Here is a 15,113-nt window from a genome sequence, read left to right on the forward strand (position 1 = left end):
ACCTTGTGTGGAGGCTGACTCCACCGAGCCGCTATGAGCGTCGATTCCCTCGACTCCATTTGTCTGATGCGCACACTTGCACTGTAGGCTTCACTGCAATGCATGCTTCTATAGCGGTGCGGTTTGCAGGAGGTGCGTTCAAAAAACTTTCGCGGCACCCAGCTGCCAAAGTCGACATTAATAAGGAGCGTGATCAATCGAAACACCGATTGGTCCGGCCTTTGACCGTCCGTTCAAGGGTGGACTCAAATGAGCGGCGTCCTGAGGCTCCCCATCTTTTGACAGCGTAGCCATGAACGCCTGCACCATGGATCTTCAACAACGGAGGCACGAATCTGGGAGAGGAGAAAACGATGCTCGATGAAGAACCAGCGGGAAGCCAGAACGCTGCCTAATGAGCAACCACGCCGAACATCACCGACAGCTCGCTAAGCACGTAGTAAGCCAATGCTTGCACATCGTGAGGTGGCGGCGCGAGCGAGAGAGAAAAATTGCTCGCGATTAAACACTGTCGTCTGCCGAAGCGAATTACATCGCGCGGCTGAGTTTGCGCCTTCCTACGACACGAGAGAGTGTTTTGATTAAATTAGATAGTCACAAGGTGGCGACAGAGTGAGCGATGCGACTTTGCCTTAATGGTATCTCGACCCATTCTAGCGATGTTAATTCTGGAGATGGGAATTCCGGAGCCACTGGTTCGTGTAGTGGCAAAACCACGAGTATCGGACGCAAGAACACAACTATTGAATGAATGTCCTCGCTGTCATGCCCAAATGTACCCGCCCCCTTCCTCACGGAATGTTACAGAACGACGTGTAATATCCGCTGCTGATCATGCTGTTGCATTGGTATGGAGCAGAAGAGAACACAGCTCGGCTCCAAAGTGCACAAGCAAGAAAAAGAAATTGAAGAATGGTACGTTAACGTCTTCACGGAAGAAGGAAAACTTCAGACATTGCTAAATGCGCGTAGTTTGGTGAACTAATGAGCAAACCGTCATCGTGAAAACGTTCGAGATCGGCTATAGGCAATGCATGCTATCGTAGTACAGCCAGCTGTTTATCTTTGCGAACCGTGCATTGTGCTGGAACTTATCGTTCAAGACTAGCTTTCGGTAATGAGTACGGTATGACAGAACACGGCAACGTCTAACACGATAAATAAACCCAAACGAGAGGCAGGATGGTCGGCCATGACTAAACATGGACGACACGAAGAGGCGAGTGTCCCACCATGGATGGACCGTAATGAGAACATTCACCGCGAGGGAGCAAATATAACAATCATTGGGTAACGCGAGGTGATCAAAATAAGCGTGCGAGTTTCGTTGTGCCAGTCTTGTAAGCGGGCCAAAACGGAGTCGTGCCTTTGGAGCCACGGTCACCCGAGCGTCGCAAGAACGTCGCCCTTGTTCTAGCGCGCGACGCACCGCTGACATCCTGAGCAAACTGATCTGACACTGCGGGCTCTCACCCGTTCCTGACACCTCCGAGTTAGCGAGGAAGAGAGAGAGCTAGAGGAGAGTAATAGCGCAGCGAAGCGATGTACAGAGGGCGCCTCAGTGCTCGAGAGATGGAGTGAGAGGCAGTGAAGGCGCTCAAGGCACAAACAAAGCGAAAATATGCCACTGCACTCTCTGGCTACTGTACCCTAGCGCCCTGAGCTTGACATTGCCAGGAGCTCTAAATCCGTACCAATGACGGCCGGGAGAAGCCAACCAAGGGGGGGGGGAAGAGAAATGCGTGGCGGGGAAGCTGAGGCGCACCAGAAACGGTATTTGAGAATGAACGAATCGGTGTACGATCAGTCCTAAGTACATGATAAGCGGTGGCGTTCCCAATAGTGGTAACAATCGCGAAAGTGATATTGAAGAAAAAGAAAGAATTGTTAGAAGACATGAATACTTAACAATATATGTAAACAGTCTGCATGATAAGATAAGTTAGAAGAATATCAAACAAATATTTAAAAAAGAGAAACTAATGTGATTGTTCAGACGGAGCAACTGGCATCTCCAACTGCGGACACAGTGACAAGACAACAACTGACGTATTTAAGCATGGCATGGCAGATGGCCAGACGAACCAGCCTAGAAACGAATCATCGAGGAGAGTCCTGACGATAACGAAATAGAGAGAAAGAGGGAGAGAGAGCGTCGACAGAAAAGTGCGCACAGCGAATAAACGCAAAAGCACAAGACAGAAGAGCGTGTGTCTGGCAAGGTCGGGCCGATGAGGCATGGGTAATTTCCTGAACGGATAGAGGCTGATCACAGAAAGGTGATTTATAGGGGCCGCGCCGGTTGATCGCCGCGATGAAGAGTGCTGCTGCAGAGGGGGATGGGGGAGGAGGGGAGACAGCGAAGCTGTCTGAATGCGAGAGGGCGTTTGGGCGAGATTGATTTAGGGCAACGGAGGAGAGACATGGGTCGAGTATACGTGAAATGCCGACAGAATTTGCGGGCTCTCATTCAGAGGCGCATTCTGTGTCCCTCTCGACTTGCTAGAATCTGACCACCACTTTCATTAAAGCTTTAGTCTCGCTTATTTTGAGAGAATGCGTGTGACTCCATCGAGGAAAGTGGACGTCGAAGAACTTGTTGGGCTAGCTGCTTGCTCATCTCCAAAAACGTGTTAGGTGCCTACGTGTGTGATTGCGCCGTGTGAATGTGCCGTGTGTACGTGCTATAATTATTTTTTTTTTCGAAAGTGAACTGATGACCTCCAGCGAGGAAAAAAAAACGTTGACATCTCTGTTCACTCTGAGAAAAGAGCTGTGTCGACTGGTCATACCCGCAGGGGACAGCAAAGCTTACGTCCGCTTTGATAAAGTAAGTTGTAGAATCCTGCGTTACAAGAACGCACAAAAAAAAACGAGAGGAAAAACGAAAGAAAACAAAGATTAGGCATCTATTTTTTTCTATTTCGCCGAGCTTTACCTTCCCCGCCATTTTGAATTCTATATACCATGCTGAGGAGCTCCCGGGTCGTTGCTGTCTTTTTAGTTGATTTTGTGACCGATTTGCACGCTCATCATTAGTTAAGTCCGTCGTATGTACAAATATGATTATAGTATGCTATCGAAAAGAAAAATCACGGTCAGTATTGACGTTCTTTCTATATTTTCAATGATACTAGGAAGTTTTAGGGTATGATACGCAACTCGTTTTCATGTATACCATGCGCACCCGGTAAACGTATGACGCATGTGCAGTGGTTAGAAACGTGAACTCAGATTTCTGCGCAACGTATTCTAAGGCTTTCTATTTATGAAAAAAAAAAAGGCAGCTAATGGTATGAAGTATACCGAAAATACGTATTCCTCTAAAATCAATTTCGTATTAACAGAATCAGAGTCAATTTATACGACAAGTCAGGAGAAAGCAAGACTTTCAGCATGCCGACAACGCTGGCATTCATGAAACTGCTACGAAAATTTCTCAGCATGTAGCAGCAGCAGTCACCGAGCGACATTTCTGCGAGCGAAAGGTTATACACAACTGGCGAATTTCGGTGCCCTGCGATGCTGGAGGCCTTTCTAATGGCTTCCTCTAAACTCTGCATTTTTATTTATTTATTTATTTATTTGATACCCACAGCGCCATAAGGCATTACACTGGGGGGAATACAACATGATTACAAGACAGAACACAAGCTCAATTTGCGGCAAGTACAATACAGCCTAACCAGATAGTAGGAAGTACACTGAATACACAACGTAACGGAGATTGACAAAAATGTACGGAAAATGCCAGCGGACACAGCGGAAAAAAAAATAACGCTACTGTTAGGCTTCATTTTTTTTCTTGCACCTATTGTACAGAAGTGTTTTCTTTAATCCCGCATCGCATATTCATGCTCTTCAGTGCCACCACACCACTGTAGGTGGCAGAAAGTAGTCTCCCCACTCCGTCACTACTCAATATATATACACACACACATTAGCGTTCGGGACCGGCCGACACATTCCCTGTCAGTGCGTGGCGAGCTGCGTCAGTTTTATGGCGGGCATATTCAACAGCGAGCAGCCCAGAGGGTCGCTGCTGCGTATGGTCTTGTGTACACACACGCTCGCATGCGCATTCCCGGAATCTACGGCAGCCACCATTCCGTTCCCCGTTCCTTCTCGGTTTCGCACCGCTTCGCCCGCTCGTGTGCGTATATACGCGTACCGCGGGAATACAAAGTAGCTCGCGGGCGTCCAATGGCGTCATTTTTCTTTCGCCGTCCGCCGTGTGGCCAGCGCAGTGACCACCTCCGCCGTGTATGTGCTCTCCGCCACGTGCACGGCCAGTGCCTTATCGATGGCGGCTGCCGTCCCGGTGTGGATACCCCTTCACCGGACGTTACGGAATCTTGATTGATCCACCGATCACGAAGCACGAAAAAATAGATTTGGAGGCGGTGGACGGAGGGGTGCTGTATACAGCGAGAAACAAGTGTGCGGCTCCCTTTTACGCAGCCCCTGCGCTGCACAACTTTCGAAGGCGCACATGACGGTTCGGGGCGCTAATGGATGGGTCTTTCGACTTTGGCTTCTCGCTACTGCAAGCCGACGCGCGACTTGCACAGTACCCTACATGTCTCACTCTGACAATACAAAATATCGGTGCGATATGCCAGCTTTCGCAAAAAGATGGTGTGAAGTCAAAGTGCGAACGTGAAAAAAAAGGATTAATTAATTACGTGGAAACCCTCAATCTCTCATGTGTGTGTGTGTGTGTGTGTGTGTGTGTGTGTGTGTGTGTGTGTGTGTGTGTGTGTGTGTGTGTGTGTGTGTGTGCGTGTGTATGTGCGTGTGTGTGACAGTGTGCTGATTTCTACGAATATGCTAAAGGTATTAACGTCAGTGGAATCTAGTCGCACATTATGACCACCACCATGTCGTCTGTGAGAGTTGGCCGGCGGTGACTTACCACACGACTCCAGACAACTTGAGTACACATTGATATTTTCCAGAGACGGGCTCTCAGCGGCGGAGGGCGCACCACAAAGGCAATAAAAGGTAGCGCACTCGGACTATAAGTGTGAGGCAATGTCAAAGTTATACGCTGCGAATTTTTTTTTCGGTGGATGAGTGCCGAGTGGTGTGAAACAGCACAAAAAAGAAAAAAAAACTACTGCCGTGCTTCTCGACGTGGGCATAAACGGAACGAGGACGGAATCCTTCACCATTGGTACAGATTGACAGCCGTAAGTGCGTCCTTTCGGGTTACACCACACCGTCCTGCAGCAGCTACGATAGAAGGCGCTCGCCGCGCACGCGTTGGCAGTGAACGCATTCTGTTTATTTACCATAAATCATTACTTCCACTCTCCCCTGCCACCGCAGTGGCCTCCTCGCGCTTGTCTAAGCCTCGCGTTCGGACTGCGCTTCTTCAGACACAGCCGAGCTCTCTTCCGTGCATGCACTTTCGCTCTCGCAGACCAAGCCTGCACTGCGCCCCATTCAGCATCATTACGTTGGTTATCGTTAAATCTGTGCAGCACTGCAAGAGCCATAGTGCAGACAGCGCTATGTGTGTTGACACAAAGAAAAGGTTGTGATCCCGGTAAAACTTGCAGGCTGAGATTCGCAAAAAAAGACGTTGCGACGCCATGCTGAAAATACGCTCCATAATAATATCTGAAGGCCTACGTCTCAAAATCACGATACAATTATGAGAAGCGCCGAAGCGGAGGGCTCCGTAAATATTGAACACCTGATGTTATTTAACGCGCACTAACATCGCACATTGCCCAGGCCTCTAGCATCATTTCGCCTCCGTCGAAATGGGACCACCAGGGCCGGGATCAAACGCGCGACTTAGCACCGTAACAGATACACCACCTCGGTGAGCGAAAATATGCCCCAAATACGTTATATATTTGAGAGCCCCTTAGGTATTGTGGAGAGCGCTCTCCTTTCGTGCACATCTCCTGGTTCGCACGTACTGCACCGTACTTTCAAAAGCGGAAATATAGAAGCATTCTCTTTTCTTCTCTCGCACACGCGCAGTGTATAGCTCACGACAGTGTTCATAGTGTTGGGCTAAGGACGGAAGTATGGGGAAACTATGGCTTAAACGATAACAAGCTATTCAGCTCCGCCGTGTGAAGCTGCGGTGCATCAGCGGTGCGCGGACAAGGCGCGGAGTGCGGAAGCAGGAGCTCGAGAGAGGATAGGGTGCAAGCATTTCGACATGCAGGCCGAAAATTTCGCTAGGTGTCTATGGACATAAACACGGGAGCGTGAACGTGCGAGAGAGTTCCGCATGGTCTCCGTACGTGGCACTCACTATTCGTGCGTGTGGTGGCGCCACTGAAGTATAAGAGAGAAAGATGTGCTTTATGACTGGCGTCGGAGCACTGAGTTCTCACGCGTATAAAATAAACGACAATCAGTCAAAATGTCGTCGAAGTCATTGCCAAATAAGGTAAGCACTGTGACCTACAGAATTGTACGTTGTCGAAACTATTTATCCGTAAATTATTCAAACAAGTTTAAACATTTCGAAACTACACCACCAATCAAGGGCGACTTCGTAGCAAAGAGGTCCGGCTTAATATTTGACACCTGCGGTAACTCTTGACCCTATATTGTGCCACTGTACCGGCTTTGAACAAGATTATCGGACTCTGCAGTGTGCCTTGAGGAGGCTGGTTGATCATTTCTCCACTCGGGAAAAGATCTTGCATGGTTTCACAGTACATCAGCCCAGGAAGCCACACGAGCCCTTGTACAATTATTGAAAGCAACTTCACTGAGCTACCACCTGTGAAACCCTGCACTGTGGGTGTGGTGTGTAATGTGCATCTCTTTCTCTCTCTTTTACTTCCTTATTCCTCTCTTCCCACGTGTAGGGTAGCAAGCTGTACGTAGGTAACCTCCCTAACTTTCGTATATTCCTTTTCTCTCTCTCATCATCTTGTATCGGTAGCATCGCATAAGCGTGCTATCGCTTTCCGCTCTCTTTAGGATACGACCACGACAACCAGATTTTATACCCACAACGTCGTGCTTAGCGGCATCACGTTATACACCTTAATATACTGGCCAAGCAGCAGTTATGGAATGATGACTTAATTAATGCGACATCACGCTTCGTCGACCGTGTCGCTCTTTTCCGGAGGTGACGAAGTGCGTAGAACTGTTATGAAAAAGGAACGGAAGCAAATATATGAAAAAAAGTGCTAAAGCACGGCAATGAGTTGGTGTTTCGTGAGAATGACACAGGAATGGGAGCAAATCCAAAAGCAAAGCTAGTATAACGTTCGTTTCTATCTGGTCAATGCTGGACCCAGACAAAAAAATTATTAATGAACTAAGCGTTTTGACAGCGTATTTCCAGCTGCATGGCTTTATATTTCCAGACACGCATCAACATGTCTACGTGAGCACAGATGAAAACACTACGTGAACACCGAGGTCGCTGAACCTCGTCTACAACGTGAACAATGAAATGAAAGAAGGTAAAAAAGATTCACTATTAGCAAATGGAGGCGCCCTGAAGGTAATACGCAACAGAGGACGAGTTCCCGTAACTTCCCGTCCGCCTAATGAGAATGGAAAAAAAGATGACAGAAACAACAGTGCACCGCTTTGCACAGCTGTGCGCTTGTAGCGTACTCGCTTCAGTGAACGCATAATCGCGTACACTGTGCGTGCCTCTCTCCATTCGCTTCGGTCAGGAGGAGTGGCCGTTTTCAGGTAGCGGCGCGAAAATAGCCTCATATAGTCCGAGCGGACCAGACACATTCCATTGGGCCGGAACCCCCGAAAGAAACGAGAAAGATGGACGAGGAGAAAAAAAGAGACACGGGCACGTGAAGAACTACGCTTATTTTCGATGCGTCCTGAGAGTATCGTGCGGGCCAGCCTGTGGTGTATGTACATAGAGCCAGCAGCATCACACACAGAAGCGGCAATCCGTGGTCCTCAAAGGAAAGGGATTACGTATACAGCCCGCCACAGCAACGCACGAGAACCAAACGACGTCGAGCACACAAATGCGCGAGTGGCGGCGATCACTGTGCAGGCGAAAGGGGGAAGGGACGTTAAAACCAGCGTATCGATCACGTGCCCGCCGGCCAACACTGAAAAAACCCCCGCGGAACAAAGTTGGGGCTCCTCTGCATTGCACGGTACGAAGCCACGCGCTCCGCCAAAAGGAACATCCGTGTGTCGAAGGGGGTGTGCACTGGATAGGTCAACGCACTGGCATTCCGAAGAAATTGAAGCGAAAATGTCGCTACGCGTAGCTTGGAAAGTCCCTAGATGACAATATATGTCCCTATAAGTTCATATATTCCCTCTTATGCGGCACACTGGGCTCTCGCGTCCCTATAACTGCCCCTGCGCGCTAAATGTATTAATAGGTCTTGATTTAGAATTTCTTTATTGGGCCCTAGTATCCGGCAGCCGACAGCTACGATGAACTAAGAATGATGATGTTAATATGCGACAACTATGAGAATGCATGATCAACGCATTAGGATGGTGACAATGTATGCAGATGAAGAAAATGGGTATACTAAATGCCTACAGTATTATTAGTAATTGTTGGGAAATTAGGTGCCACAACGAAGACATGATGAATGCTGCTGTGGTGGATTCCGGATTAATTTTGACCATGTGGGTTCCTCAGTGTGCACCTAAATCTAAGCACACGGGTGTTAGCATTTCTCCCCCATTGAGGCGCGGCCGCCGTGGGCGGAAATCAAACCCGTGTCCTCAAGCTTAGCAGCGAGGCACTTTACGCGTTGAGATATCGCAGCTTGTAGAACGTTTTTGCCGAGTGTAATTGGCATCAAGGTTTAAAATACAATTAAATGTCGGGGTGCGTCCACTGACTGTCAAAGAGAAGAATTGGCCCCAATTACTAGGTGATAAGCTATGCACACGCAGGCACGCGGCTCTCATTCAGCTAAATCAGCACATGTGACGCAATTCGCGTGAATAACCACACGATTCAACCTAGATATGTATTTCCCTTGGTAGTCTGAAAACAAATTAAGCGTGTTTCAGCGTTCAGTAATGCTGACTGAATCATTTCAAATTTCAGCTTTCTTTACCTCATTGTTTTGCACTAGTTAATGCAGTCGGCAAATCTAAGAGCTTCTAAGGAGCTACATTTTACTGAGTATCTGCTAGGACTCGCTAAAATGTTATCGGGCATCCCCCCCCTGTTTTTTTTAGATTTTGTTTTGAACTATCCTGGAAAAGTTCATATAGTCTCGGCTAAACAAGCTCAATTTTTTTTTCTTTAAGCTAAAGCCTAATGCGCTGATATGCATACGCTGGTTCACGTTTTCCTGCCCCACGAGCGAAACGCCCGCATGTATCCGCTGTGCGCATTAACGAAGGCGGCGGCGTGCAATGCGGTGAAGAGCACTTTGAAGGATCGGAGGTGCATGATGGGACACTCGAGGCTTTGTTGATGGGGTTTAACGTATCAACGCTGTTCAGACTATATATGAGATATGCTGAAGTGGAGGACTCCGCATACTTCGAGCTATTTGGCGTTACTTGACTTGTAATGAAATCACCCATTACACGGTTCTCCAGAATTTCGCTTCTATTCCAATAGGACCGTGCCGTGGTCGAAATCGAACCCGCGTCTTTTAGGTCAGTGGTCTTGCACGACAACAACGGCGCAGCTGCAGCTTGTTAAGGATTCACATCTGGTCACTCTAGTAAAAAGAAATCTTCCGTGATGCGTTCGCTATCATCGCAAGGCATATACACAAAGGCACAAAACTATGAGATATTACCTAACCGCAATTCTCATCCAGAAGGGAATAGATGTTTCAAGCACTGTGCTGTCCGCTTCGTCAATAGAATGTCTAATTGAGAGGTAAATATTTGTGAGATTGTCTTACGGTATCACAGGACGAATTGGGCTAGAGGTGTAACATTTAGAGCATTCAGGCTATTTCAAAATGACTTTAAGCCATTGCGGTTCTTCTGGTGACGGGCGCAGATTAGCACACAAAGAATTCGACAGAAAGCACCAGAGCAGAAAACGGTGTCGTAAGATGGAACTTAAAAAAAAAGCACGGCGCGGTGATTTGGGTTTATTCCTTTTTTGTTCCGCTGTTTGCTGCTCAGAATGATGAACCAACCACGCAGATCAAATACGTGCCCTTCTACCGGAGGATGACCAATATGTTTCGCATTTTAAGGACGTCATCTTGAATTCGAGGGGAGACAGATTTCGGAGACAGAGAAGCGCACATTCCTATATCAGTGAGATGAGAGACGAGGACACCAAGACAGAAATGACAAGTGAAAACCGTAGGACAACGTCCAAAGATTTGCCACTCAAACGATGTGCAAGCAGTGCTTGTCTCGGATACATAAAATATAGTGCTGAAAGAGTTGCCGGGAAGAGTTGTCGAGTTAACGAGCAAGGAAACAAATAATTGAAAGCAATGTCGTCCCTATTTTTCAAGACCAGATGAAGTAGCGTAGGAACGATAAACAAAGCAAAAGCGAAAGATCGGTGTGGATGAATATTAAAAAATGCAGATAGTCATTGTTATTATGAATTGTATAAGTTCGCGTATCAGCACGATTCCCCGTACACAGCAATCGCATTTCTCATGGCCATTTAAATTTAATTGGTGAAATAATCCACAGTGTGAACTGAAGCGCGTACACACACAAGAGAAAACCCTCAAGCGAGCACTGGCAGGAAAAAAGTCTGTTGCATTTAAAACTTGGACCGCCGAGCACTGCTTTGTTAGAGCACATTGATAGCTTCCGTCGGATACAAAATTAAACCCTGGTGTAAATATAAAAAATGGTTAATTAAAAAAATGCTCGAGTAATAGGAAAATGGATCACTGCAGCGCAAGCACAGATCGTTATCAGCTCTCAAACACATGTTGCGATAACATACGTCGGTAAATTGTATTCGCGCCATTCATCACAGATAAGCCCCGAGCCGACACTCAAGTACGCGAACCCGCTTTTCCTCTTCTCCTGCACCGTTTCACTTCGGGCGCACTTTCCGCATCGACAGGTCACTTGCAAAACGAGAGAGGAAGTCGTGGAGGAAACTGATGGACTCGGCATGAACTGACCGACGCGTTTAAAAGCACTCTTCCTGACGTCATAGCCTCCCAGAAACTTTGAGGAAAACTGGAGCTTCGGTATTCCGTGACATTCTCTCACGGGTAGCCAGTGCTTGGAAAGCAATGAACCGCATCAAAGACTTTCTTTCGAGTATGCGCGACATATTGCACCACTGTTCTGGACGCAATTTGAAACATGGGGAGATAAAAGTAGATATATGAGCGAGTTTTTAGCGCTGTGTGCGTCAGTAAAGTCTTGGCGTGCGTGCGAACACTATGTTTCGCATAGAGCACGCCTGCGAAACTTCTGCTCATGCCCGATGTGCAAAACGTAGCGTCGTTACAGTCGCTATTCATACGAAGTACTAAAACTTAATAGTGAGTCATTCAATAGTAATGTCAAGGTTGAGGAATATAGGCGAGGCACATTACTGCGTTCGCAGTTGACAGGGGGCTCAAGTATCGTCACTGGGAAGGGTGACAACACAAATCAGCCATAAAACGCGATGGGTCGGGCGAGCCATCAAGGTTAGGTCGCGCGCAGGTGATATGCGCCGTCGTCAGGTTAGCAATGTATTGGGGTCACTTCGTCTCCGTTCACCGCCTCTGGCGTATGCACTGAGTAATAAAATGCCGGCCGAACTAGTTTTAGCCACGGTGCGCTTCAAGGAATGACACGGAGTGTCGAAAGCGAGCGTGCAGACATTGCTCAACTTGTCAGGCAGGGTCACCGAGTTTCCATTCACTATATTTCACTAGTTTCTATTCACTATATCCACAGCGAAGGCTGTGAGTGCATTACAACGCGTCGGTGCACAAACACAAACTTTCACTTTGTATAGAAGCCAGGACCTCTCTCTTGCAGAAACTCACGAGTAGGACAAGCACAAAACGCTAGCGCGACTTTTCGAGACAGTTCCTTACCACGTGAAAACCAGTCATTCCGGATCTCGCACACATGGCGAGAATGTTGATTTGTTCCCGATCCCAAGAGGTGAAGCGTTATTACTAGAAGTAAAGAAAATCGCGATTCGGGAGTCTTTGTGCCGTAGTTGGTTGGCGAACGCGTCCGTGACCCGCCTCGGTAATAAGAGAACGAAAATTTCCCATAACGTCGGTGTGCCGCACTGCACGACGTGGGAGCTACGCGGTGCAGCAGTAAAGAAGTCGCGGGAGAAGAAAAAAAATTGAGGAACTGGTCTAACTCCGCGAGCCTTCGCATTTGGGGACGATGATACGTGCCAGAGGAGGGCGTCCGAGGTACAGTCTCAGCGAGGGCGATAAAAACAGCCGGGGATACGCGAGGGGTCACCGGTGAACGATCGAGATTCGTCGACGATGCTACCGTCGTGGCGAACTTCAAATGAAGACCCCACGAGGGCACGTAGATGGCAAGTTATCGTAACTTGCCGTTTACCGATGCCGACTAGCCGATGTCAGAGGAAACAAACAAAAAAAAACTTCTTTCCGGCTTCGAATTCTTGGAGCGTCTGCGTTACATTGTGATTCTGCGAACGTGTAGCTGCTGCTGCTGCTGCTGCTATTTTTGACTCTCTGCGATGTGCATCGTAATCACCCAAGGCACAACTGCCACGATACGCTATCGGGGTTTAACGAGCGTTGAAATATATAGAAGCAGAGGCAAGATACAGCTGATAGGTCACGAGATGTTCCGACGAGGACCCGTGTGGCTTTGTCAAGGCAGCGTAAATGTCTGTTTTATAATGACAAAGAGGAAGTAAAGAAAAAGTGATGAAGGTCGGCGAACAACTGTGCCAATCCCCCTGAGTGGGTATGAGCCAGCCTCCCAAGGGAAACAAAACAAAACAAAACTGTGCCAAGTATGAACACACATAAGATCCACGGGCACTGCGAGATCACATCCCGGCTGTCACGGCAAGTGACAGTCCCAGCCGACGCCTCTTCGGTGGGGGCCGGTGCGGGTGGCCAATCAACGCGACATAACTCACGCACGTCCTCATAAGAAGTAGAAGAGGAGCACATCCGTGCACTGACCGTATCGGTTCCGGTCCTCCCTGGTCCCGTTGACCTTCCCGCTGGCGTGGATGACCAGGTTGTATCCAGTGCGACAGTAGAGCTGCAGGTAGCGGCTCGTGCCGCGCGGATGCTTGACGGCCTCGTTGGCGGCGTCGTTGGGGTCGTCAGCTACCATGCCTCCACTGTCCTGCTCCTCCGATGAGGAGGAGCCTTCGCCCAGTTCATCGGCATCCGCACTAGCAGCAGCTATCGCTGCACGCGCCCGTCCGTGTCGCAGCCGGCGCACCGTCGTCTCCTGGGAGCTGTCGCTGCTCGTGTTGTCGTCGGCATCTTCGGCGCTGACGTCGACGCCGCGCGACGACGCCGCCACCGAAGCGGCGCGCGCCCTCGCTGACGCGGCGACCAGAAGCAGCAGGAGCATCGCGAGGAGCACCACGACCAGGTTCCGGCATCCCGGCAGCGGCATGCATGATCATCGCGGCACCGCGGAGCACTGCACAGCCTGACGGCCCCTGAGCCGGCGCCGCTTTTGAAAGCTCCCCTTTGCCGCGCGGACGAGCTACCCCCTTCCCCCGTGCGCAGCCCCGCGATTGGGCCACCCCTTCAGACCCCTTCGCCCTCCCCCGCGCGCGGCTCTCTTTCCCGATGACGGCTGTGAGAGCGAGAGGAGACGTCGACGCGCGGGCGTCAACGCCGCGTGTTTTGCGCGTCCGCTTCGGCGTACCGCGCGCCGGCCAAGGGGAACGGCGCGCGCGACTTCTCCCGCGGGGGTCACCTCTCCTTCCGCGATCCCTCTGCCTCTTCTTCCTCTGTGATGCGGTTACATCCAATGAGTCACGTGTGCGGCCATCGGCGGACGCGCTTCTTCGTGGCTCCCTCTCCGAGGAAATTCCGTGTCCCTCCCTCACATCCAATGTGCTTTCGTTTTTGTTTCCCGCGAAAAAGCGAGCGCGAGAACGCGGCCACTGAGGTGAGACCACTTCCTAATTTGGTTCACAGATTCTCTGGCGGGGAACGCCGTGATTCGAGGAAAGTTTGCGGCGATTTGTTATTTCTTCGGAGTCGCGAAGAGAGGCGTTGCAAAGTACCGCCTCGCGGAATAAAAATGTGGGTCGCTTCTCGTAACGCACGTGAAGAAGAGCACGCTCCACGTTAGTCATTTAGTTACGTTACGGCGCAGCGCCACTCGGCGTCAGATCGGGAATTCGATCCCTGCCGCATTTCAATAAATATCGAAATGCAAGGGACATTCTCATGATTAGATTTAGGTGCACGTAGAAGAAATCTAGGTCGTTGAAAATAAAGCCAGAGTACCTTACAAGCGCGCCACGCCCACAGAACGTGCTCTGCATGGCTCATAATCAGTTTTGAAACTGGAGAGCGCCCGAAGACGGGAACAAGACGACGACACACAGAGTGATCTGTGTGTCGTCGTTTTGCCCCCGTCTTTGAGCGCTTACCATGTTTCAAAATGTCATTGTGTGCCAACTAGCATGGACCCAGCATGTGAGTGTGTGACCCAGCATGTGACCCAGCAGCTTGGACTCAGCATGAAATTATGGTGTATGCAGCTACTTCTGGAAGCTTCGCATTACATCGATCGACCCACGCAGTGCATGGGATCTGCCGGACTCACTTATGCATAATAAAGCCAGAGACCAATATTAATTACAATAATGGTACGCATAACGTGGCCAGGGCCACACAAATTGTGACGAAGTATTTTGCGTAGTTCAATTATTATTATTATTATTATTATTATTATTATTATTATTATTATTATTATTATTATTATTATTATTATTATTATTATTATTATTATTATTATTATTATTATTATTACTATATTTACCACCAATGAGAGGAGAGATCTAAAACGTGATACTTTATTTTTTCACTGTTCTCACCTTCCATACATGTTAATGTGCCACTTTTAGCACTGAAGACCACCCACAAATTTCTGATGAAATAAGCTTTTGATTAATTGTTTGATTGATTGATTGATTTCATGCAGCAAATACTAACTAAATTTCAGTATTATGCAGCTGGAAAAACATA

At 48.7% G+C, this 15,113-nt stretch overlaps 1 protein-coding gene across 1 annotated transcript in view; it reads right to left on the bottom strand.

Moving 5' to 3' along the window:
* Positions 1 to 13,605, bottom strand: part of LOC119174955 (fibroblast growth factor 9-like) — a 110,092-nt gene extending 96,487 nt beyond the window's left edge. Inside the window, exon 1 of the mRNA XM_037426102.2 lies at positions 13,074 to 13,605. Within this exon, the coding sequence (XP_037281999.2) occupies positions 13,074 to 13,521 (448 nt within the window). The 5' untranslated portion in view covers positions 13,522 to 13,605. The remainder of the gene's footprint in view (positions 1 to 13,073) is intronic.
* Between the last annotated feature and the right edge of the window lie 1,508 nt (positions 13,606 to 15,113).

This window comes from Rhipicephalus microplus, chromosome 5, assembly GCF_043290135.1.
Source record: "Rhipicephalus microplus isolate Deutch F79 chromosome 5, USDA_Rmic, whole genome shotgun sequence".
In the NCBI taxonomy this organism is placed as follows: domain Eukaryota; kingdom Metazoa; phylum Arthropoda; class Arachnida; order Ixodida; family Ixodidae; genus Rhipicephalus; species Rhipicephalus microplus.